The 23,695-nt window shown below is 40.5% G+C and overlaps 2 protein-coding genes across 9 annotated transcripts in view; both read right to left on the bottom strand.

The window, feature by feature from the left end:
• Positions 1-49: 49 nt before the first annotated feature.
• On the bottom strand, positions 50-7,562 carry LOC124861222 (gap junction gamma-1 protein-like). Of its 3 annotated transcripts, none has more exons than XM_047354753.1 (5): positions 7,364-7,562; positions 2,634-2,905; positions 2,309-2,534; positions 1,423-2,106; positions 50-1,161 (listed from the first exon to the last, which is right to left on the bottom strand). In XM_047354753.1, exons 2-5 carry the CDS (start codon positions 2,871-2,873, stop codon positions 1,148-1,150), a joined length of 1,164 nt encoding a protein of 387 aa, XP_047210709.1. In that variant the 5' UTR covers positions 2,874-2,905; positions 7,364-7,562; the 3' UTR covers positions 50-1,147. The 3 variants fall into 3 exon arrangements, with proteins under 3 accessions (XP_047210709.1, XP_047210710.1, XP_047210711.1); XM_047354754.1 differs by lacking the exon at positions 7,364-7,562 and adding an exon at positions 7,166-7,325; XM_047354755.1 differs by lacking the exon at positions 7,364-7,562 and adding an exon at positions 3,200-3,347.
• Positions 7,563-15,679: 8,117 nt separating this feature from the next.
• The window catches only part of LOC124861347 (serine/threonine kinase 11 interacting protein), a 44,808-nt gene continuing 36,792 nt past the window's right edge, over positions 15,680-23,695 (bottom strand). For 3 of the 6 annotated variants that reach the window (XM_047354977.1, XM_047354979.1, XM_047354976.1), the window contains exons 24-26: positions 21,047-21,129; positions 16,966-17,186; positions 15,680-16,644 (exon numbers count right to left, since the gene is read on the bottom strand). In XM_047354977.1, the coding sequence (XP_047210933.1) occupies positions 16,504-16,644; positions 16,966-17,186; positions 21,047-21,129 (445 nt within the window). In that variant the 3' untranslated portion in view covers positions 15,680-16,503. Of the gene's footprint in view, positions 16,645-16,761; positions 16,869-16,965; positions 17,187-21,046; positions 21,130-23,695 lie in introns of all 6 variants that reach the window. The other 3 variants (XR_007036603.1, XR_007036604.1, XR_007036602.1) reach the window with 2 other exon arrangements.

The following is a 23,695-nucleotide window of genomic DNA, read 5'->3' as shown; positions in this document are numbered from 1 at the left end:
TCATTTGGAAGTGTATCCACAGGGAAACAAATACTATGGGACCAAAGCATTTGATTCAAATATATTTATTTACTCTGAAGACAATAATCTCTACAGTTACAAAAAAAACAAAAAAAAAACTACAAAACTTACAACAGGAAAAAAGTCAAAACGTATAAACCATTTAGAGGAGTACCATATTCAAAACTGGAATGTTTTCCCTTGCAAACACTGAGATGATGCAGGAATGTTCTTTGTAAAAGTAACTGAAGCTATGGAAAGATTTGAACTCTTAAAGCTACACATCTGAAATGTAATGAATTAAATATAACATGTTTGCATGGCTCCAGTCCATTCAGACTTCTCTCAGGAGAAAATGATGCACTCATTACTGCTTTTTGGCAGCTTTAAAAGTAACATTTTCTTCTTCCTCTGAACACACTGGAAGAACTCATCTACATTCTACTTAAGCTGCAAGCTGGTAAAATTAACTTGATATTATAAATGAAAAACATTTTCCATTGATTAAGGATTCAAGCATTGCCCAGGTATACATTTTGGCCAATTGGACATTTAAACATTTCTATGATTGAAGGATCTGTATCAGTTCTGTTGACATAGCCAGCATGGGTTAGGGAAATCTTCTTGCAAAGAAAAAAAAAAAAAAAAAAAAGATACTGCACAAGTCCAATTGATCTAGCCCGAGACCATCCTGTTCAGGAATCCAAGAACAACAAGCCTCAACAACATTCAGTGGCAGTTTACAAAGAAACAAAAAAGCACAAACAGCTGGCTCAGCCAGAGGGGTTTGGGAGCTTTACAGGACTTGGATGAGGATTATTGCATGGCTACAAATAAACAGGATATGTGAAAGATCGGGGCTTAACTGAAGGCACAGTTTAGGTTTGGTGAGCAGAAAAAGTCCAGATGTGGCCGGCTTTCAAGTCGAGTGTCACACAGATTCAGTCAGCAGTTCTTTTGCCTTGCACTGGCCACTAATACTGGAAGGCACAAATCTTTCATCCACACTAACACATTTACACACAAACGCACGCTTTGGTCTCCCTCAGTGGTCTGACTGCTTTCCCGTGTGTGCTTCCCCCCCTGCTCTCCAACGCTTAAGGCCAGTAGGAATGGAAGGACAAGACGTCTGAGGCTGGAAGCACGCTCAGGCATGCAATGCTGGGAGAAGGGACAAAACAGAAACAGTAAGCATCCAAGTTTACCAGATCTGGGACTCTTCTGAACAGAGGTCACTTCATGAAGAATAAGCACATAATGAGAATTTCTCTTCAGCCTCTGATGAATCTGATTGTTTTCTTAAATTATCTGCAAATAAATATTAGTCTTCCAAATATTCCGATACATTTACCAACTCACACTCAGTGTAGATTTTAGAACAGATTCAGGTCTAATCCAACCAGGCAAACATGTGGTCATTACCTTTCTCGCTCGACTCTCCTTGCTTTTCCTGTGCGAAGTTGAGGCGGTTCTGCTCAGCAGCTGTCTGTACAGCTGTGTTCACCTCCGGGCTGCTGCTGCGTGAGGGGCTTCCTTCATCTGCCTGGTATGCAAGATCCAGATGCTGCTGTGCCATTTTCAGATGCCTCCTCAGCCGCTCCAGTTCCCTGGATGAATGGCCCTCGTCTCCAAAGCTCTCCCGCCCGGAGTCACCCATCGGCAAGTCCCTCAGCTCTCCTTTTAGCTTTTCCTTCTTCATGGTGGCATGGTATCCAGGTGGAGCTGTGGGTAGGGAGCGGGATGAGGGCAGACGCTGTGTGTGGCGAGAGTTGAGAATGGCCCGCCTGCGGAACGTGTCACGGATGCCACTGATACCCAAATGGAGGATTTCCAGGATGGTGAGGAAAAGGCAGAGGAAGGACACGACATACATCACCAGCAGGAAGATCGTTTTCTCAGTAGGTCGGGACACAAAACAGTCCACCGTGTGTGGACACGGTGGCCGAGTGCAGACAAAGGTGTTAAGGACATTGAAACCATAGAGGATGTATTGGCCAAAGAGGAATGCGATCTCAAAGGCAGAGCGCCACAGCAGTTGGCATACGTAGATTTTTATGAGGCCGTCACGGAGAATCCGTCGTCGACCATCATGCTTCATCTCTGCACCTTAAGAAAAAGCATATAAATGGCTAAACAGATTTTGTATAGCGACACATCCATACACCGATTTGCAGATCGGAAGGCAACTTGGGGTTAAGTGCCTTGCCTCCAACTATTGGATTGCAAGATTACTACAAACTGAGCCACAGTCACCCAGAACCTTTCATCGAGAAGGTAATCATCCTCTTTAAATGCATTACTGGCTTACTTTTTCCTGCTTTATCTGGCTTGTCTGGTTCGATCTCTTCAGCTATCATTAGATCCTCCTCTCCGTTGTCCTCTGCTTCTTCGTAATCCCGCACTGCCCCGCGGCTGACTACGGGCATCCTCTTCTTCCTGTTCCGAACGGGACGGTACTCTGTGTCATCCATGCGAGCTATCTTGTGCATGGCAAAGCCAAGGTACATGATGGTGGGAGTGGTGATCATTATCACCTGAAAGACGAAACATGTCATCAGGTTATCTTACACAGAGAGGGAAAAGAAAAAAAAAAAAAAAAAAAAGGTAGAACTCCTTTAAATGGGATATGCTACCTGAAAGATCCAGAATCTGACATGTGAGAGCGGAGCAAATGCATCATAGCACACATTCTCACATCCAGGCTGTTGGGTGTTGCACACAAATTGACTCTGTTCATCATAGTAGATGGTTTCGCCACCAACGGCTGTTAGCACAATGCGGAAGATGATAAGTATGGTTAGCCAGATCTTCCCCACGAAGGTGGAGTGGTTGGAGATCTCATCCAGCAGACGCGTCAGGAAGCTCCAACTCATGGTGCCGAGGAACCCAGAGCACTAAATCAGATCTGAGAGAGCAGACGATACAATGGCAATGGAGAATCATCAGGAATTTTCTATCATTATGAACACAGCAAAAAAAAAGAAAACATGCTTTCAACATGTTTTGCGTTTCCTTCTTGAAGGTGTTCAACATTGCAAGAGCTGGTCCAGAGAGTATGAGCCCATTTAGACCTGATGAATTGTGCCCTTCCACATTTTATACATATTTTTTCTTCTATCCTTCTGAACTCAGCCCTTTGTAGCAAGACCCAAAGGCACCAACTGCAGTAACAAAATATTCACTGACCAATGCAACTGACCTCTTATCCATTTCTGCTTGTATGCAATTTAAAAAAGGTAAAATAGTGTGTGGAACTTATAATTCCAAAGCTCTCCATTTGTAAAAGACCTCACCAAATTATTTCAACGATGGTTCGATTTCAACAGACCTGACAAAACGCTTGTCCATCTAGCAACAGAGATGGATAAATTCTGAAAACTGTTTGCTTTCAAATAAATTCAGAAATTCCAAGACTTTGACAGTTAAACAACTAACCTTCATATCCCAGATCTGTTGAGCACAAAGTGAAGGACAACCGATACCAGTTGGTTAACAGAATCATTTGTTACTATGGAGAATGAAAGCAGCCTGGTGGAGAGAAGTCAGTGACCAAAGTTACATTGATCATGAAGCATCTAAAGCCAAATGTATTCTTTAACCTAGAATGTAAAACTTCCACCTCAGCCAATTCTGTATGTTTCTCAAAAACCTTCCATATCCAGTTTGGTGGCACAAACTCAAAAAGGAAAATTGTGTCAAGTTGGCAGAATTTTGTAACATGGTTTTCGCCATAGATTTCATACCATTGGAAAGCCTGTTCATTTCCCCTTAAATTGTGCCACAGTTGTAAGGAAAGTACATTTGTGGGTTGCACCCATGAAAAACTTGACAAATCCTATTTAAAAAGGGTAAATGGTCTGTACTTCTATAGAGCTTTATCTTGTCCAAGAACTCCAAAGCACTTTACACTACAATCAGTCATCCACCCATTCACACACTGACAGAAGTGAGGCCGCCCTGCAATCTGTGCCACTGGGCCCTCTGACCATCAGCAGGCAAGGCGAGTGAAGTGTCTTGCCCAAGGACACAACAGACTGACAGGGCAGGAATTCAAACTGGCAATCCACCAGTTATAGGGCGGACTCTTACCCCCAGAACCAGTCGCCCTTTCAATGCTAAATACCTTTTGATGGAGGCAGTATGAAGATGTGGGGCAGAATTTCCCTCACTGAAGCAAAAAAAACTTGTCATTTGAGAAAATCTAAGTACAGAAAGATTTACATGAAATTCTGCAACCAGAGGCAATCGTCCACCCCCACAGAACAGGGTTCATCAGTGACAACCTCCAGAATTTGGTGAGTGGAGAGGATGAAGTGCTCTGCTTGCAGTCCTGACCTCTCAACCTTATTAAACCCTTATGAGATCAGCCCGAATGTGTTTTTAATGCCAGACTGATCAAGAACACAGACAAACCTGCTGGTTGAAGAATGGAATGGTGACCTGTTTAAGGAGATGGTGCCAGGCTGTCCAGGTTCTCCCACACACTACTTGGGCCCCAATTTGTTGGATTTAATGACTGAAGTTTGAAGGTACATAATTAACTTCCACTAATGCATTCTCTTTACAAAAAGGTTTCACCCTTTCATAAAAAACACAGGTTTCCCAGTTGTTCAAGAGTCAATGTTAGAAGTATTACAAGAAATAAACACGAATGTCATTTTTCTGGCCAGGTTTTTATTTCACACTTTCTGTATAAAAACACAGAACATATTTTTGGGTTGTCTTTACATTTGCTGATCACTGCTCCCATTAATCGTATGATTCATAATTCCATGGCTTTTTCCTTAGATTATTTTAATTTATACTTGGTTTATGAAGGTTTCTTAATAGTTTGGAGTTTAACAAACCCATGAAGTTTATAAGAGTCGTTTTCACCCAGTTCCTTGGTTTTAGGTTGCTTTTCTAGATGACGCCTTTGGAAATTACTCTAATAAAATCCATTTGTCTCTACACATTTTTAGCCCCTTAACTGAATTCTGGCTTTGTTTTGCCAACCTATAAAACTTAAATCTGAATATTTGGGGTTTTAATCATCTTGTTGGACAACAGAAGTAGTTGGAAACAAATGGTTGTTTTTCCTCCCCATTTTCTAACACTTTATAGACCACATGAATAACAAAGCAAAGAATTTGTTCCCAACCATTACTCAGCTAGATTTATAAGCATTGCCATTACTCGAACACCCTTAATTGGGGTTATAAAAAAAAAAAAAAAGAAATCAAACTATTAGCTTTACACATCTAAATGATGATTTTGTGATTTAGAGAAACGGTCGTGGCATGAATAGAGATGAGATTGAGCCAAGTACTTTGTTTTCCTCAAAGTTCTGTAAAACTTTGAACATACTAATTCAATTAAGACAAATTGATTTTGGTGGTTGGGGCATAAATGCCTCTGGTAGCATTTTGGTAAACCCACATTCTCACTACTCCCTGGCATACTGAGCTTAATCCCAAAAGAAATCCAAGAGCCGACCAGTAAACTGCAGCCAGGAGACCTGCTGTGGCTTTGGATGGCAGGAATTATTGTCCTGAAGCAATGAACACACTCAGGAATTTATTTACCACCTTACAGCCCTGTAATGATGTCATTAAATTACTCTAAAAGCCAAGATCTACAACAGAACAGAGCTGGGACTTTCGTACTTCACTTTACAGAAGATGTGATTTGTTTGGTGAAAGACAACTTTGAAAGTTTGTACAATGTTCATTGAAAGTTGAATAGCACCAACATGGATGGTGATTTCCTTTAATACTTAATGAGCCTTCCCCTCATTTATCTATGCTGTGAAAAACAATATTTTAATGACTCACTACCAAAATAGACAAACTACAATGGCTTCACTCATCAGGTTCACCCTTTAGCAGACTCCAACCTTCGGCTGACTGAAATTGGTAAGACAGACTTGTCTGAACCTCACATGCATGGTGGAAAAATCCTCAGCCTTCATGTGACTAAAGCAATGAAAACAGAGCCTGTGGAAATTATGGCTTTCAAACCCCAGACCTACAAGACTCCTACTTGAAGAGACATCGTGTCATTAAGTCAAACAAGCCCCGGTAAAAGCCAATTCCTGCTTGTGGGAACTTGCACACATGTTTGACCAAACACAGCACCTTCATGACCCTGAAAGAAAAGTCGGAGACAGAAACAAGCACAGCTGTAAGGTAATATCTGCTTTACTTCTACCAACTATATGATTATATCCTACATATGAAGGCATCTTGTCTTCCAGCTACTGAAAATTACGTGGCTCTTGCATCTAGCCTCAAATGACCCAATCTGACTCACTGAGGATGGATTGGTTTCTCACAGCTAGTAAGGGATCACGTTTAAAAGCCTTTCTGGCAGTAACCAAAGCAGGGCTGATGAAAAGCATCTTTTTTAGAGTGAACAGCAATGTACACAAATAAGAAAAGTGGCTTCTGTCTCAGATAAATGCAAACACCACCCCCTAATGCCAGGCCAAACACTTTTTACACAGTGGCTCATTTGCCAGTGTGGGCTTTAATGGCTTTTCTGCTTCAGGAGTCTCTCAGCTCCAGGAGGAGATTTAGGGTATAAGGAAAAGAGGGGGGCTGGAAAAATTTGGGCAAATGATCTGGACAAAGCAAAAGGCGAGTTAACATTCCTGCCTAACCAAAACCAGAAAGCTTGAATTCTTAGGGTTCACGGAGCAGACAGAGGGCATTTGAAATCCCTTTCATGCAGTCTGAGCAGCAACCCAGGAATCTAAATGTCCATCATGACTTCCCTCTGTGGTGTCAGCCATGAGGTTTAAATCCACAAAGCTCCTCCAAAGTGAGCTTTTTAAGATCCTCATGACTCCTCCGTTTCAAAAAGGCCACCATGAAAAGTAGCTAAGAAGAAGTTCAGAAAATCTCAGGAGCATGAACAGGCTTTGCTGAGTCAGACTTAGATGTTTTGGAAATTGTGGCATTTGAGGAAAAAAAATCAAAGTGCTGCCAAGTTTTAAGGGGAGAAAAAAAAAAGAATTCGCTGACTTAAAAGGAGGAAAGTCAAGCATAAGTATTAGGCAAACTGAAGCCCGTAGTTAAAGAAATAAGTTTGTTGCCTGATATCAAATTATATATGTACAACCCAATGCGCTGAATTAGACACATTCACTGAAGAAAAATATTACGTTTTACTGTAAAAGACTCACCGCTCTGTGACACACGCAGCTCCAGAACTCGCCACGCAAAAGAACCTACTTAATATATTTACAATAAAAAAAAAAAACTCCCAAAACTGCGTGAAAAGCCAACTTCTTTCAGACCCTAAAACACTGCACAGAGCAATAACTTGAGAAGTGGAGAAAACTCAACAGTGTGAAGTGAGTTTATTGGTGCCAAACACTCACCGTGTGCGCCCCGCTCCGCGCGTGTTCTGTCCTCGCGCCTAATTGCCTCACCAGGTTTTTCTAATTAACGCTCGCGCGCTCTCTCTCTCATTGACGTCCGAGTCAGCCTATGCTATGAGCCCATTCGGCCCGCGCTGACCCCATGTGTCGGGGTGCCGAACTAGAGGACAGAAAGAAGATCTTTGATTCCTCAAGGCTCCTCGCTCTCCCTCCTCCACCTAACTCGGCCCCATTCAAGAAGAAGGAGGCCCCTTGAGTGAAACCTGAGCTCGGCGACACTGACTACCGTTCTGCCCTCGCGACAAAAGGACCATGAGAATCCCATTACGTTTCATGAGATGTTGATGCTGTGCAAGTGTCACCGGGTAATTTAAGGTCTCTCATCTGGTACACAGGGGGAAGTGAAACGCTCCAAACTACATACTATTTCTTTTATGTTGACCAAACACTTGCATTAAAATAATATTCTTAAAAATATAAGTCTTTGAAGGTTAATAATTAAAATACACAAACAATATAAATGTCATAAATTAGAAATATAATGAAAAGTGCATTTATTTCAGTAACTTAATTCATTAAGCAAAAGACACTATATAGAGTAGTTATACACTGACTGATGGTATTCAGTCTTTATTTTTGTTAGTTATGAGGATTTTCAGCCAAAAAAAAAAATATAATACCGATATATTAATATTTCAAATCTGACAAACAAGCTTTGTTCTAATTTATTTATCTAAGGGAGTGTCCAACCACCCTGTGGAGGTAGGGTGCGGGCCTCAGCCATCCAGGAGGAGCTTGGAATAGAGCCGCTGCTCTTCCACATCGGGAGGAGTCAGTTGAGATGGCTCGTGCACTTGTTTCTGGTGCCTCCCACAGAAGGTGTTTCAGGCACGTTGTTTCAGGGACTATGTCTCTCGGCTGGCCTGGGAATGCTTCGGCCTTCCCCCAGAGGAGATTGATGAGGTGTTTGGGGAGAGGGAAGTCTAGGCGTCTCTGCTTAATCTGCTGCCCCCGTGACCTGGTCCCAGATAAGAGGAAGATGACGAGTAAAATAGACGCCATCAAAATAGAAATATATATATATATATATATATATATACATATATATATACACACACACACACACACACATATATATATATATATATACACACACACACACACACACACACACACACACACATATGAATGGTGCGCTGAGGAAGTCAATTATGTTGAGAAAAGGCGATTCTGGAGTGAAATAAAAGGGTAGCTCTGCACAAAGCATGTAAGTTAGCCTCCCTATTCTCAGCATCCACATTGGATCACATTTACATTTTCTATCTCTCCGTGTTCAGGACGCAACTGTCAAAAAAAACATATTTTTTAATCTGCTTCCCTTCCTGACCTTTTCTAATGACGCCCTGGGCAACTGCCCAGACTAACAGTTCTTTAGAAATGGGCATGAATGTTTAAAGGGTCCTACCAGTGCTGCCCAAGATAGAGAGACCAATAAAAGCTCATGCTATCAGGCATGCAGTAACTTTGGTCAAATGTCATGTTAATATTTTAAGTAGTGGGGGTGGGGGATGATGGTTTCTCTAATGAATTTTCTTTTGCCTATTTTGCATCTCTAAACAATGATTGTTTGGCACCAAGTAAGATCTGTAAGAAAATATGCATGCGCCCCAATGGGTAGTTTAGGTTGATGATGCTCAAAGTAGAGTATTTTCATGAAATATGGGAATAAATCATCATAAAATGGTTCAAGTCTCATTTAGAAATTGTTTTATTTGTATTTTACCCCTTATTTCTATACCTTTTGGCTCTATTAATGCAAAACAAAGTGAAACTTATCACTTGAATGACAAACTGCTCATTAATGCTGCAGTTTTGGTGTTAAACAATTTATTAAAATAAAAACTTTCTAAATTCATGAATATTTCATTTAATTTAGTTTGAAAGGACAATACACCCCTAGCATATCGTTGCTATTTTTAAGTGTGTTGAAGAGAATCTTTTGTGATTTGTTTATTCTATTGCTGTTTGATCACCTCATTTAAGTCATTTTTCTTGATTTATTGTTCCTACCAATCTCTGTACAACAGTTTTATTTGTGGTGGTTTTATGTGTATTTGTTCTTTTTCTGTTTTGTTAAATACATGTGTTTTCAGTTTGCATCTCTTTGATGTAATGTCGGCTTTTTTTTTTAATCCCTTAATTGTATTGTAATTTTGCCTGTTTTTAGCATCACTTCTAATTTCTGCTAACAGTCCTTGGTTTCTTAGTTGCTACTTTTATTTCTGCTTTGTTACTTTTGTGTAATTTTTGTAATTGTCTGGGTTTCATTGGGTTCCTGAGCCCAACAGTAATTGTCCATTGAAACAATACACAGGCTAAAGTAAACGGTCTTATGCTTTATAGTTAGTCCGAATTTATACACTTAATTGCCATCATAGTGGGTCCATAAGTTGCAATAGCCCTGCAATAAATCCAGGTTTTATGAAGGTTGTAATATTCACTTTTGGATTTATGATTCAACTTTAACTGTGGAGGTTGTTGTGTTGCTTGCTGCGTTTAAAGAGTTACACACAGTGAGAGTTGAGTATAATATTCAGTCTGTCCTCCAACTTTAATGGCTTACACAAAATATTCAACAAACTGCAGTTTCCACAATGCCCAAGGAATTGACTCGAAGAGTGGACATCATGACCTTAAATAGTTCATTGGATGGGACAATAATGATGGTGAAGTGCAGGCTGAGAAACTCGCTGAGTTTAGGGCCTCCATTAACATTGAACTTTTACATTTTCAACATCAATGTCTACGTAGTGCTCAATGTGACATAAACTGATCTTAATACAGTGATGTGAAAAGGTATTTCCCCCTTACAGATTCTTCTGTCTTTGCTTTAAAGGCATCAGTTCATGACGTTAAGCTCAATCTCACTTTGATTATACAACAGCACAATACACACCAGTACGTCCACCTCCGAAAGACTCAATAAATAAAGCTTTAGGAGAGGCCTAATCAAAGTCTGGACTTAAATCCAGTTGAAATACTGTCACACGATTTTGAACATGTGTAAAACCAGTCAATGATGCTGAATTAAAAGAATTCTGCAAGGAAGAGTGGGCCGAAATTCATCCACACCGATGTTTAAGACTATTAGAAACCTTTGATTGCAGTTTTAACCAAGGTCAGCCAAATTTGTTAGAATAACAGGTTATTTTGTCTCTTATAAAAGAATTCATCATTTAAAAGCAGCTTGTGTATTTATTCAGGCTATTTGGGGTTAATACAAAAATGTCTTCAATGTTTCAAGAGATTTAGGTGACAAAAAAGAAAACTGAAGAAATCTGTAGAAGGGGGCAAATACTTTTTCACAGTACTGTATATCAAATCTGAGAAAAGACACTGATGTTGAAGCAGAGGTCCACAGAGAACAACAAGTCTAGAATCTAATATTTAATCTGTGTGTCTGTCGAGGACCTGATGTTATGCCCTGGACTATAGTTTGGCAGCCCACAGGTCTGACGGAGCACTGCGTGACTGTAGCTTTTACACGAGGAGGCCCACCGTCCAAGAACTGGGTTGACTCTAGCATTGAGCAAAACAACAGATTTCTTGCTGTCATGCACAGCACAGCTGTAGCGCTCTTGACTTACAAGAGAACCTGAAATGTTTGGAGGAGGCGGCAAGAAGTCAAATCAGGCCAGATGTCTACACTGGGCCAAGCAGCCAATGGATGCATCCCAGATTCCTCTTGTAATATCAATCCTTCCGTTCTCTGATATGGTCTTAGTGAATCATGAACCTATTCACCTGTATTTTTCATTTGCTTGCAGAGCTTTGCTTGGATAAGGATGGTAGATACCAAAAACTGAGAGTTATTGAAGGAAAAAAAAGGGGAATCGGGAACCGACAGGCACACAAAGTGGCTGTGGGATCATGACAGGGTTGTTTGAGTCTCTTAAGGGCTCAAACTTCCCACATACAAACCCTGCAGTGAGAATATTAGCTGCATCATTAAGGGCAGGACTCACTGATAGGGAGCTCTTGTGATTTTCGCCCACCCGTGCAGACCATGGCCTCTCCTTACTGCAAGCACACATGTTGTGGTAATGTTTTAGTATCAGACTAGATTGCTTATTTCCTCCCAAAAACATGAAGGTGAATGACATAAATTCGGAGCATACAATCAGTCTGACTCATGGATTTTTCAATGCTGAGTTTTTTAGGATCATTAATTCCACCAGAGCCAGCCAAAAAAAACAAAAAAAACAATGCATTTCCTTGCTTGCACTTCGTTCCTGGGCAGATGACGGAGGCCCGGGAACGGTTATTTAGATCATCAAAAACAATAAAATGCAGTAAACACAAAAGAAACACTTACCACATGGAGAAAGATAATAAAACTGTGAAATGCATGGCTTAGTGTGGGCATGTGGGAGAGGAAAATGGTGCCAGATCAGAGCCATAAAGCAGAATTAATGATGTACAGTATGCTTCACCATTAACTCAGTTTTATGTGCCTTCAATGTGAGCTATTTTTTTCTCTTTTAGGGAGGAAAATAACACATTTAGACTGCTGTAATTTCCATTCTTCACACACCTTATCAAAAGAGAAGGAAAATTATCATTCCTGTGTCTAGATACGTTTTAAAAAACGCGTGCACGACATGTCCAATGTTGATTAGCAGGATGCTATTAATCCTATTCAGACTGTTTGATGATTGAAAACTGATGTGATTTTTGAATTTCTGTGAAAAGTGTTGAGCTTCTGCAAACATCGACATCTGTTGAAAGAGTGATGTTCTTCAACTGTGGATGACCTTTAACCGTATTGCTGGGAGATAAAAATCAACTGCAAAATGAGCTGTTTGTTAATTGTGTGCATCAAACCTCAGGGAACATTGAAACCAGGCTGGTTGCGGGTAAGTAACAACCAGTCATTTGTTTGTTGCTGCTCACTGGTTCAGAGGAGCAGGGAAAGTGGGTGGAAGGGTTTTGGGGTAGAGGTCCTCAACCACGTGACTGAAACTGAAGGTGATCCAGATCTTCAGTGACATGTGTGAAGCATATGCTCCGCTTAAAAAATATTTACACTGACAAACTGGGCAATATGACTTTGACACAGCTGAGCCTGGACAGAACTCGCTGAAAAGAAAAACATTTGGTACTAAGTGATCAAAGAGAACATCCTTGTTGTGTTCCAACCTCAGGATAACATCCCTGGTAAGTAGGCTATACTTAGGAAATGACCCCAAACATTTAGGGTATGCCTTTTTGATAGAAAGGTATCAAACATATTTGAGTATTATAAAAAGAATTTTTTGCAAAATTCAATAATAACTTCAATCAATACTGTATAAAATGAGTTGCAAACACAAAATTCAAAGCCAGTAAAACACCTCACATTTACAGGTCCTTCTCAAAATATTAGCATATTGTGATAAAGTTCATTATTTTCCATAATGTCAGGATGAAAATGTAACATTCATATATTTTAGATTCATTGCACACTAACTGAAATATTTCAGCTCTTTTATTGTCTTAATACGGATGATTTTGGCATACAGCTCATGAAAACCCAAAATTCCTATCTCACAAAATTAGCATATCATTAAAAGGGTCTCTAAACGAGCTATGAACCTAATCATCTGAATCAACGAGTTAACTCTAAACACCTGCAAAAGATTCCTGAGGCCTTTAAAACTCCCAGCCTGGTTCATCACTCAAAACCCCAATCATGGGTAAGACTGCCGACCTGACTGCTGTCCAGAAGGCCACTATTGACACCCTCAAGCAAGAGGGTAAGACACAGAAAGAAATTTCTGAACGAATAGGCTGTTCCCAGAGTGCTGTATCAAGGCACCTCAGTGGGAAGTCTGTGGGAAGGAAAAAGTGTGGCGGAAAACTCTGCACAACGAGAAGAGGTGACTGGACCCTGAGGAAGATTGTGGAGAAGGGCCGATTCCAGACCTTGGGGGACCTGCAGAGGCAGTGGACTGAGTCTGGAGTAGAAACATCCAGAGCCACCGTGCACAGGCGTGTGCAGGAAATGGGCTACAGGTGCCGCATTCCCCAGGTCAAGCCACTTTTGAACCAGAAACAGCGGCAGAAGCGCCTGACCTGGGCTACAGAGAAGCAGCACTGGACTGTTGCTCAGTGGTCCAAAGTACTTTTTTCGGATGAAAGCAAATTTTGCATGTCATTCGGAAATCAAGGTGCCAGAGTCTGGAGGAAGACTGGGGAGAAGGAAATGCCAAAATGCCAGAAGTCCAGTGTCAAATACCCACAGACAGTGATGGTCTGGGGTGCCGTGTCAGCTGCTGGTGTTGGTCCACTGTGTTTTATCAAGGGCAGGGTCAATGCAGCTAGCTATCAGGAGATTTTGGAGCACTTCATGCTTCCATCTGCTGAAAAGCTTTATGGAGATGAAGATTTCATTTTTCAGCACGACCTGGCACCTGCTCACAGTGCCAAAACCACTGGTAAATGGTTTACTGACCATGGAATCACTGTGCTCAATTGGCCTGCCAACTCTCCTGACCTGAACCCCATAGAGAATCTGTGGGATATTGTGAAGAGAACGTTGAGAGACTCAAGACCCAACACTCTGGATGAGCTAAAGGCCGCTATCGAAGCATCCTGGGCCTCCATAAGACCTCAGCAGTGCCACAGGCTGATTGCCTCCATGCCACGCCGCATTGAAGCAGTCATTTCTGCAAAAGGATTCCCGACCAAGTATTGAGTGCATAACTGTACATGATTATTTGAAGGTTTTTGTATTAAAAACACTTTTCTTTTATTGGTCGGATGAAATATGCTAATTTTGTGAGATAGGAATTTTGGGTTTTCATGAGCTGTATGCCACAATCATCCGTATTAAGACAATAAAAGACCTGAAATATTTCAGTTAGTGTGCAATGAATCTAAAATATATGAATGTTAAATTTTCATCATGACATTAAGGAAAATAATGAACTTTATCACAATATGCTAATATTTTGAGAAGGACCTGTAAGTGGAAGTTGTGTTTTAGGTTTTTTGCGCGTTTATTTTACACCCTACAAAAAAATCAAAAAACAATCACAGCCATTTTAGTATGATTATTGAGTATTTTATAGATGATTTAGAGTGCAACCGCTTAAAACATCTTAACCAGAGAATTATTTGCAACCACTTGCCTGAACGTATATAGGAAACTGCCCTCATACATTTTTATACTGAATTCTCATATAAATGCTAACAAGTTAAATGTCAAGGCTTTTTGATTTAGGGATCCTGGCAGCATGTTTTCAAAGCACAAATATTACTATGATGTCACTGGATTAACTTAAGTGATGAAAAAGTGGTCCGTGAAACAAGCTGAACAAGTACGTGGCTAATGGCTTTTTTTTTTTTTACGATAAAAGCAAATGTGCTCCCTCAAAATCTGGAATAATGTAATTTATTTAATGTTCGGATTTCATGTCCTGTTCTGGAGCTTCCAATGCTGATACATCTGGTATTGATATGTTTCCTAAGACAGAAAGTTGACTCAGGCATCACAGCGGTATTCTTCTCTGTTAGCGGAGCAAAGCCTAGTAGCTAAGCAAGGCGGCGCTACTTTAGTAACATTAAAAAAATCCACTACACTATACACACTGACAGCCACTATGTGGTTGATCTACAAAGATGAAGATGCAGGAGATGGATGCTAGCTTGTGACCATTACTAGCTAGCAGTGTGGTTTAGCAATAACTAGGTTTGAATGTCATCATTCCAAACAACAGTGGGTAGATACCAAAACCGCGCTTTTGGAGATAAAATTTTAAACATTTTAGCTGCATTCACCATCTCTACTTCCAGAAAAACCCAAATGTGTAAATAAAAGTGAGGTACTGTCTTTCATCGAAACTGTAGCTATTTTATAAACGTCTGGCTGTTTGGTTTGGACTCTCTTCATAGTTTTAGCATTAACCGGGCGCAAGCAACTGTGCCTGGACAAGTTTCATCAAGCCAAGTTCAGAATTCCTGGTGGAGCCTCCTAATTTGAAACACCAAAGGCAACAAGAGCAGACATGCAAATAAAGATGAGTAAAATGATTAAAATGTGAAACATGTGATTATTAATCTGCAGCAAAAGGGGATGAAAGGAACTTACTTTTAGTCTGTCCGTCCCTTGGAGAAACTTCAGCTCTGAGTTAATTAAAAAAACAAAAAACTCTTCCATCATGTGGGATCATCAGTAAATAAGATGCGTCTGTTTCGTAAATTTGCAACAGGAACCAGCAAAATTGTTCAAGGACATGCAATGCCACAAATGAAGACAACGTTTTTGTATCCAAGTACACACATGGATAAAAAATTTATAGAAAAATAAAAGTCAGCATTCTGCATCAATCCACAAAGAAAAAAAGGAACGACATAAATTAAATTAGTTTAGAGTTGCTTTTTGACTTTTCTTAACCATCTATTTAATTTCACATCACAAATTCACACATCTGTAACAGATGGATTACATCCTAAACTGTATATATGATGTTGAAGATGAGTGTCTGATAATAAGCATAAACCACAATAAAATGCTGCTACCGTTTACATTTAAACCAACTATGAGACTCTAATTGGAGTCAAAATGTTTGAGGTATCCCTTGATAAGCGCCTTAACAGGTCCCCCCCTCTGCCTCGTGTTTAGCGCGTGATGCCTAAACTCACTGCAGCCGAGACACCGACGGAGGGGTTGGACATATTTTAGGCTTACTTCTCCTTAAAACCTTAATGTCATTAAACCCAGACAGAGAAACCTGGCCTACATTTGCTTAATGCTACAGGGTGATTCAGGAACAACACGACCTGCATTTAGGTGCATCACAAGACAAGAACGTCGCATTTTCACAAAGAAACAAGGCACTCATCATTTCAGTGGTAGAAAAGTTCTGTTTTTTTTCTGGAGGAAAAGTTATGCAAGCAGATCTTTCTTACAGGCTTGTGTATCACATGAATGAGTGCAATCATTTCCAAGCTCTTGGCTTGAAGCAACAAGCATAATGGGACCAGACTGAGTGCAGAGAAAACAAAGATGCAGGCTCCCAACAACCCCCCCCCCCCCAACAAACCGCACAGAAATAAAGCCTAAAACTTCAGTTATTGTTTTTGTTCTTATGTGTCCATTACGACGGGTCATCTTGCAGACTTGTGTTCAGCTTGACTCCGAACATGGCCTCCCACTGTGCCCTGACCCAGGATAACAGACCCTGAAGGAGCTCGGTGCTCTCCGAACGCACGCTCCATGTCTTCTCCTGTTTCACAGTCTGCGGAAAACATGTGAGAACACAACATGATGGAGACAAAAAATAAATAAAAAATGAACAACTTTTATAACATCCATGACTCAATAAAATTATCAGTCGAATCAGGAAGAAAATTACTTTTATTTTTCAAGGATTTGTTTTTCTCAATGAAAAACGGGTCCATCCGGAGTTAAAGCGAGGGCTCCCCTACAACCTCAGGCAGCCTTCCTCTTTATTATTTTCTTCTGATGAAGTGGAAGAAGGAGTCTGAGTGGCAGCTAGGTTTGATTGTTTTGTCTGCAGGAGCAACCACAAACATAAACCTCCTCTGGAAATACTAACCTCGTCGTAAAGCTGAATGTCCATCCTGAGCTGGTCCGAGTGCCACAGGAGAACTGAGCTCACGCAGCTGATTGGAAGAGTTTCCAACACGGCAACATTCCCGCTGCACGGTTCGCTGTTTTCAGTCGCTTCTGAGCTGGTTTTTCTCCACTGGTGATCTTCTTCCAGCAGGTAGAGGGTTTCTCGGGTCGCAAGGACCGTCTGAGGCAACCACATCTCCTCTGTGAGAAAACATTTAGCCCATTTTGACAATAAATGTAATTAGTTCACTATACATTTATGGTGTTTTTTTCCACAATGTTCAGGCTTTAATGTGTTCAACCTGCAAAAACCATGGACTGCCATGGGATGAATTCATGGATGGTTCCAAAACTTTGGGCTTTATGGAAAATTGGCAAAAAGAAGCATACATGCAAAACAGACCCCTAATTAGTACAAACCATTTACCTAGTCGGGTTATATTATCTGTTTCTTTTCACAAATAATTAAACATCAGTGCGGAAACTAGCTTCCAAAGTGACAAAAACATCTGTACAGGACTATCCAAGAGGAATAAGAGAACTTCAACTAGAATTCTAAAGAACTTTAGGTCCAATTAGAGATCCTGATTTAAATATGGTCCAATAAGGCGTTTCCTGCCTGATACAGAATTTTGATTTTCTTTGGGGCAGGGCAGACCCCGATTACCATGTTGATAGATGACGACTTTCTTTATTCTAAGAACTTTAACAGACAGAAAACAACGTGCTGCAGGTTCATGGAGAGTTTTGAATCCAGCAGAAAATTAAAGGAATTCCAAGCACATATCCCTGACATTTATCGGATTTTTATCCAACTTTAAAATGCAAGCTGTATGGTGGATACGTTTATAGACCCAGAATAGCAGGAGCTTCAGTTTTTAATAGGATATAAGGCTAGGGGATTTTACAATACTGACATTGGGAGTGGTTTCCTTTGGGCTGGTCACAACAGGTTGCAGCTCAGCTCAGCAACATGTCTGACCTATAAACTTTCTCCCTTATAAGGCTAAATTAATAAAGCTGAGTGAGTGATGATCACCGATTTCATTTGGTAAATATGATTTTTTATTCCACAACAGCTGAAAGGTGGTACTACAATGTACTGACTCAAGATGGCTGAATACCTATGCAAGGTTTTTTTTTTTTACTAAACCTGTAAATCTACAGATTTTTCCCATTAGTTTGAGTTTTCAATCTTACAGTAAATCCCAACAAACCTTCCACTTGGTGCCATATTTTCAGCCCCAAGGTACAAAAATATTGTAAGCTTTACCATTTTCACCTCTTATGTTTTACCACAGGTACCATTTACAGGTGAGTGATGTTAAAAGATTCCCAAAGTGCCTCTCAGTCACATAGTTTCAGCATTGCATGTCAGAAATTGTAACAAGCTGAGATAAAAAGGCAGTTCGGGATGTGTTAGAACTGGGCCAGCTGAAATTCCACGGATAAGCTCAGCTGTGTTTAGCCTCCAGCTACCTCTACGCAGAGCAGAGCAGAGCAGGCCGGAGCTGACATGCACCCTGCAGCACCGACACATTTGGTCCTTAACCGCACGCATGCAAATACAGTCATCTGTCAAGCCGCTGAGTCTAAACAGTATATTTCTGCCTCATTTATTGGCAAAGGTCAGCGTGGCTTGTTGACAGGCGGCTCACGTCAGCTGCTGGCCACAAATCACCTCCTGTTTTCGATATTTTTTGGCTCTCGCTTTCATAAGTTGGATGGACATAAAATAATGTATTGTTTTGTGTTAGAAATCTTCTTCATTGAGTCAATTTTAGGATTACAAAGGCTCACCACAGCTTCTATTAAGATGTTTTTTCTTGGTGTTCCTCAGGGTTCCCACGTATCTTTCATGACAAAGTTCCATAGTTTTCCACACTCACATATCCAGAGTTCTTATAACATTCGGAGCCAAGTTTGAAACAATAAATACAAAAGTTCACCATGAGTTTATAGTAGAAATCTTTTGCAGTGGTCGGGCTTTAAATATGGAAACTGGAAAAATCGGAGACTGGAAATAGAAATGGGGGATTGGTGGGTGAATGGATGGGTGTGTGTGTGTGTGGGCGGTCATCTTGATTGATGGATAGATCCATCTAACAAACATACCATCCATCCAAATGTGCCGACGTCCGTCCATCCATCCAACCAATCAACAAACTATCCATATATATATCCATCCATTCATTCCTGTTTCAGCTGATAAAGTTCTGGAACACCCCTAAATTCCAAACATCTTCAGACTATGTAGGAACTCTGGTGCTTACTGCTGGCTTATCTGAGTCCCGGCAGCTAACCGTTTCCTTTAATCTAAAAGTTAAATGATCTTTATATGAAAACATTCCTGCATCACATTAATTTCAGCTTCCATCCCTGAAAGTCCCAACTTTAAAGCAACTCAAAACGCAAAGAAATATGCTCAAGGTTCTTGTTAGGTAAGATTTCTGTGCAAGCTCCGAGCAAAACGATTCAAGTTGTGTGACTTTCTTACATCACTCACTCACATCACTCTTTTAAAGTATGTTAACAGATTTTATCTAACAAGTCATAAGTGTGAAAGGAAAACCCCATTTGCATTTCCTGAAGGGTCTTTGTGGGTTTTCAGGATGTGTTTAGGATTATTTTTAAGTTGCGGCTTTAACATTTTTTGGGTATTTCAAGTAACTTATTTAAATAAATTCACCCCTCTTCATGTGAAATACCACTAGCTGTACTGCCCACACAAGGCATAAAATAATCCACCCAAGTAATTCTGTACACGTACAACTCAGGTCAGAAGGTTACAGACACTCATCATGTCACAAGGACCCATAAACCTCTGGTTGCTGATTATGTTCACAGCTGGTAGTTTCTCCTTGCCTGCACAGGCAGCACTTCTACTCAGAGGGATGAGGAAATCTGTAAAGATCTCAGAAGGTGAAACGTAGTTTTACACAATCTGAGAGAGTATTGTGGAGCAATTTCTAAACAACTGCAGGTTTTCTAGCATTATAAGTATTATTATACATAATTTGAGTGTCCAGCATGACAGAGGTAATATCATGCTGTGGGGCTGTTTGGCTAACAGTAGTACAGAGTAATTGTACAATAAACATACACGTATTAACAGCTTGACATACTCAGCTAGACCATAATAGGGTGTTCCAACATGACAATGATTCCAAAGCAGAAATGATATTTGGTTGTTCCAAAGTTCCAACATCAAACATTATTGCTAATGTGGGAGTTAGGTTTAAAAGCCAATCCCATTACAGAAAATCGACCGGTTTAAACAAACTCTTGCAATTCTGTTGGAAGAGCGGTCAAATATCCAGGAAGAAGCTGGCTGATGGTTGTAAAAGGTTTGTGGTCAATGTGCAACTTCCTGAGTCGGGGTCTATGTATAAATATTTTGTTCTTTATTAATTTTACACAACCTGATGTACAAAGTTAGGATTAGCCTAATCCTCCTTGGTTACAATAACCTCGTCAAGATGGTTCCACAAGTATCTGACATTAGTCAGAGAAAAGTTTATCCTACTCCTTACTTTCAGCGGTAAAAATGGTCAGAGCATTGCAAATCACCCCACCACAACTCAATGAGATTAACATCTGGGCTTTGACTAGGCCCAGACGTTTCAATTGGTGGTTTTACTGGCATATGCAATGATTGTAGGACATAAAGTCCTATAATCATTGCATCCTGGAAAATGCACAGTTGAAATAAATCATTAAGTACCCATAATGTATATATTTATGCCCGTGATGGTTGGGGGTAAACTTTTTGGCCACAACTGTATACTTGTCTTCAGCTTTGTGGAAACCATTGACGTTCAACTGGGTTTACACAGAGGCAAACCTCGCATGTCGATGCACTTGACGTGTATCCTGCAATCTCACTGTTCCCATAACAAACGAACATCTTGCAAATGGGTCTCGGAAAGAGAGGGAAAAAGAAAAAAAAAAAGCCACTGATGAAAGCAGATTTCCTGAGTGATAACAGAGAAGATATCTGGCAGAGATCGAGAGCTTGGTCTGAAGATCGTTAAAGGTTTGAGGGGGAGAAAAAAAGTCACCTTGCAGGACGAAAGCCAGGACGTAGAAGAACTGCAGCTGTCCGTCCTCCACATCTGCCTGGATGTCTTCGCAAACGAGAGGCCTGACAGATCAAAAGAACCAAAGAAAAAGTGCATCATAAATATTCAGACACATCCCACAGATTCCTCCTCAGATGAAGAGCTGGCAGGTGTTGCTACGTCAGAAAGATGTCAGAACGAAAGTGTCGCAGGATGAATTTCGCATTAGCTGCAGAACAAAGGGGGTAATTGACAAAATAATGCCTGACAGGACCTGTGTTGCGCAAACACTGGGAAGTGGGTTTTAAAACTGTGGTTAGCTGCCTCGGAATACATAAAGGAGCTGCTTGGGTTTGTTTTTCCGCCTTTGATTGTTGAGTCGAGGGGTGAAAACCAGATGTGGAACTAAAAAAATGTCAGGCATTTGTTGTGCCATTTGTAGGGTCAAGGCCGGAACACATCGGTCTAGAACGCTTGTTTTCCTGGAGAAATTTGTTTAAATCAAACAGAACACCTTTCCGTCAAGACGTCTATGCGAGTATGCACAATCTGTCAGCATGAATAAAAAATGTGATTGTCATGAGGGAGGTTGAATTCTCTTCCCTGGAATCCTACTTTCATGATTGTTGGATGGGTGTGAGGACTTGTTATCACTCATGTAAAAACCTTGGGTTGCAAGGCACCTGCACTATGCCTTCCTCCCTGTGTGTGTGAGATCATTGTTATCTCTGTGTGAACCAGCCTCCTTTCCGTCTCACACACATACACCCTGTCTGAACTGTCTGTTGAACTGTGTATATAAATAAAGAGATAGGGTGTCAAAACTTTGTAGTTTCACTGCAAAGTGGGCTACCCTTGTCACAAGTAACTATGACTGTATCGTTCTTACCTCTGAGTTGACTAAATAATACCTAACATTTATTGGTCCTTCGAAGCCGGATTAATTCAATAACCTTATTTCTCTTTGCTTTAACAGTGACTCTGGGATCCGTGGGGGAAGCCTGACGTCGAGCGAAGCACCGCTGCACAGCCTCCTTTAGCCGGAGTGGCTGAAAGTCCCGGTGTGTGTGAATTCACACCTGGCCAGTGGGTTTTTGCCTTCCTCTGCGCGGGGTGACTCTCACAGGGTCCAAAGAGTCACCAAGAAGTCAACTCCGAGGTGAGACAGTTTTAAAATACAGTTCATAGGAAAAGTACTTAACAGTCGTTGGTAGTGCGTCGCCGGTAAGGACGCTGCATTCGAATGGTTTTATTCCACCGTGAAAGGGATAGTGACAAATTTGGTACAATCCCGCCGTGAAGGGGATTAAAGAAAACGACTGAGGATTATTCTCCTGGGAGGGAATAGAGTAAGCGCTATATAAATAAAAGAAGAAAAGTACTTAAAAGTCGTTGGTAGTGCGTCGCCGGTAAGGACGCTGCATTGGGATGGTTTTATTCCACCGTGAAAGGAATAGTGACAAATTAAGGTAGGGCCCCGCCAAGAAGGGGGCCAAATAAAACGACTAAGGGTTATTCCCCTGCGTGGGAATAGAATAAGCGCTATAAAAGTAAAAAGAACGGAGTAAATTGAGCTCATAAAATAACACCAAGTTAACTTAGAACAATTACAAGGTACCTGAAACTAACTGTGTGACTGTGTTGTGTGTATATGGAGGACTAAGCATTTTAATAGAATCATAGCAGGATTCTGCTAGTCCTGTGTTTTCTTTTGCCCAGATTAAAACTACGTACTGGTGACTTTGGAGATTCAGGTCGGATTTCATTCCAGAAAATTAACACCGCTGCGAATTAGTCGCAGTAGAAGGCCGTGTTAATGTCCTCTCCTTAAAGTCTCATGCCAGTGACATTTTATCTGGGACATTTATACTATAATTAAACTAACATAAAACATAATGGGGAAGAAACAAAGTAAACTAATTGACTTAGAAGGGGAGGTAAAGTTTATGGAGAACTATGTAAAAGGAGCAGGTATGATCTGTCATAGATGGAATAAAAAATAAAAAACATGGGTTTTTGGGCAAATTAGATACAAAGGATGTCTTAAAATTACAAGGGGATCTAAAATTAGCAATAATGAAAACTAAAAAGAGAAAAATAACAAAGAACAATGGGGGAAGAACAGAGAAAAAGCTCTGATTTAACAGAAATATGTGCACGATGGCATAAAAATACGGATTTTCAGGTAACTTAATTATCACTGAAATCCTAAAACTACACGGGGATCTTAAACTGGAGATTATGCATTCAAAAGATTCAAGAGACAATAAAAAACCTTGCCAGATTATAATTTCAAAGGGGACTTTTCAGTCCCTGAGTGCTCACAGTTGATAAACAGATTAAAACAAAAAGATGAATTAAAATAAAAAAAAACAACAATAAGAGCAGCTTTTAACTGACATAGCCATAATACTGAGGCCTTAAGAAAAGCACAGGAAAAAACTTTCAGCTTAACTGAAAACAAATAAAGGGGGGCGGACCGCCACCCATCCCAGGTTAGATTATAAAGACTAAGAGATGGTTTTAGAGGACGTGGTAAAAGAAGTTAAAAGAGGAGGTGACAATGTGGACAACATGGAAACTGTCCAACTGGACAACCCAGTGAACAATGACTAGAGAAGAGAGAACAGAATGTTGTTAAAGAAGTAA

This window comes from Girardinichthys multiradiatus, chromosome 24 (genome assembly GCF_021462225.1).
Source record: "Girardinichthys multiradiatus isolate DD_20200921_A chromosome 24, DD_fGirMul_XY1, whole genome shotgun sequence".
NCBI classification, from domain to species: Eukaryota; Metazoa; Chordata; class Actinopteri; order Cyprinodontiformes; family Goodeidae; genus Girardinichthys; species Girardinichthys multiradiatus.
Note: the sequence above shows the minus strand (reverse complement) of the source record. Positions and strands in the feature narration are given on the sequence as shown.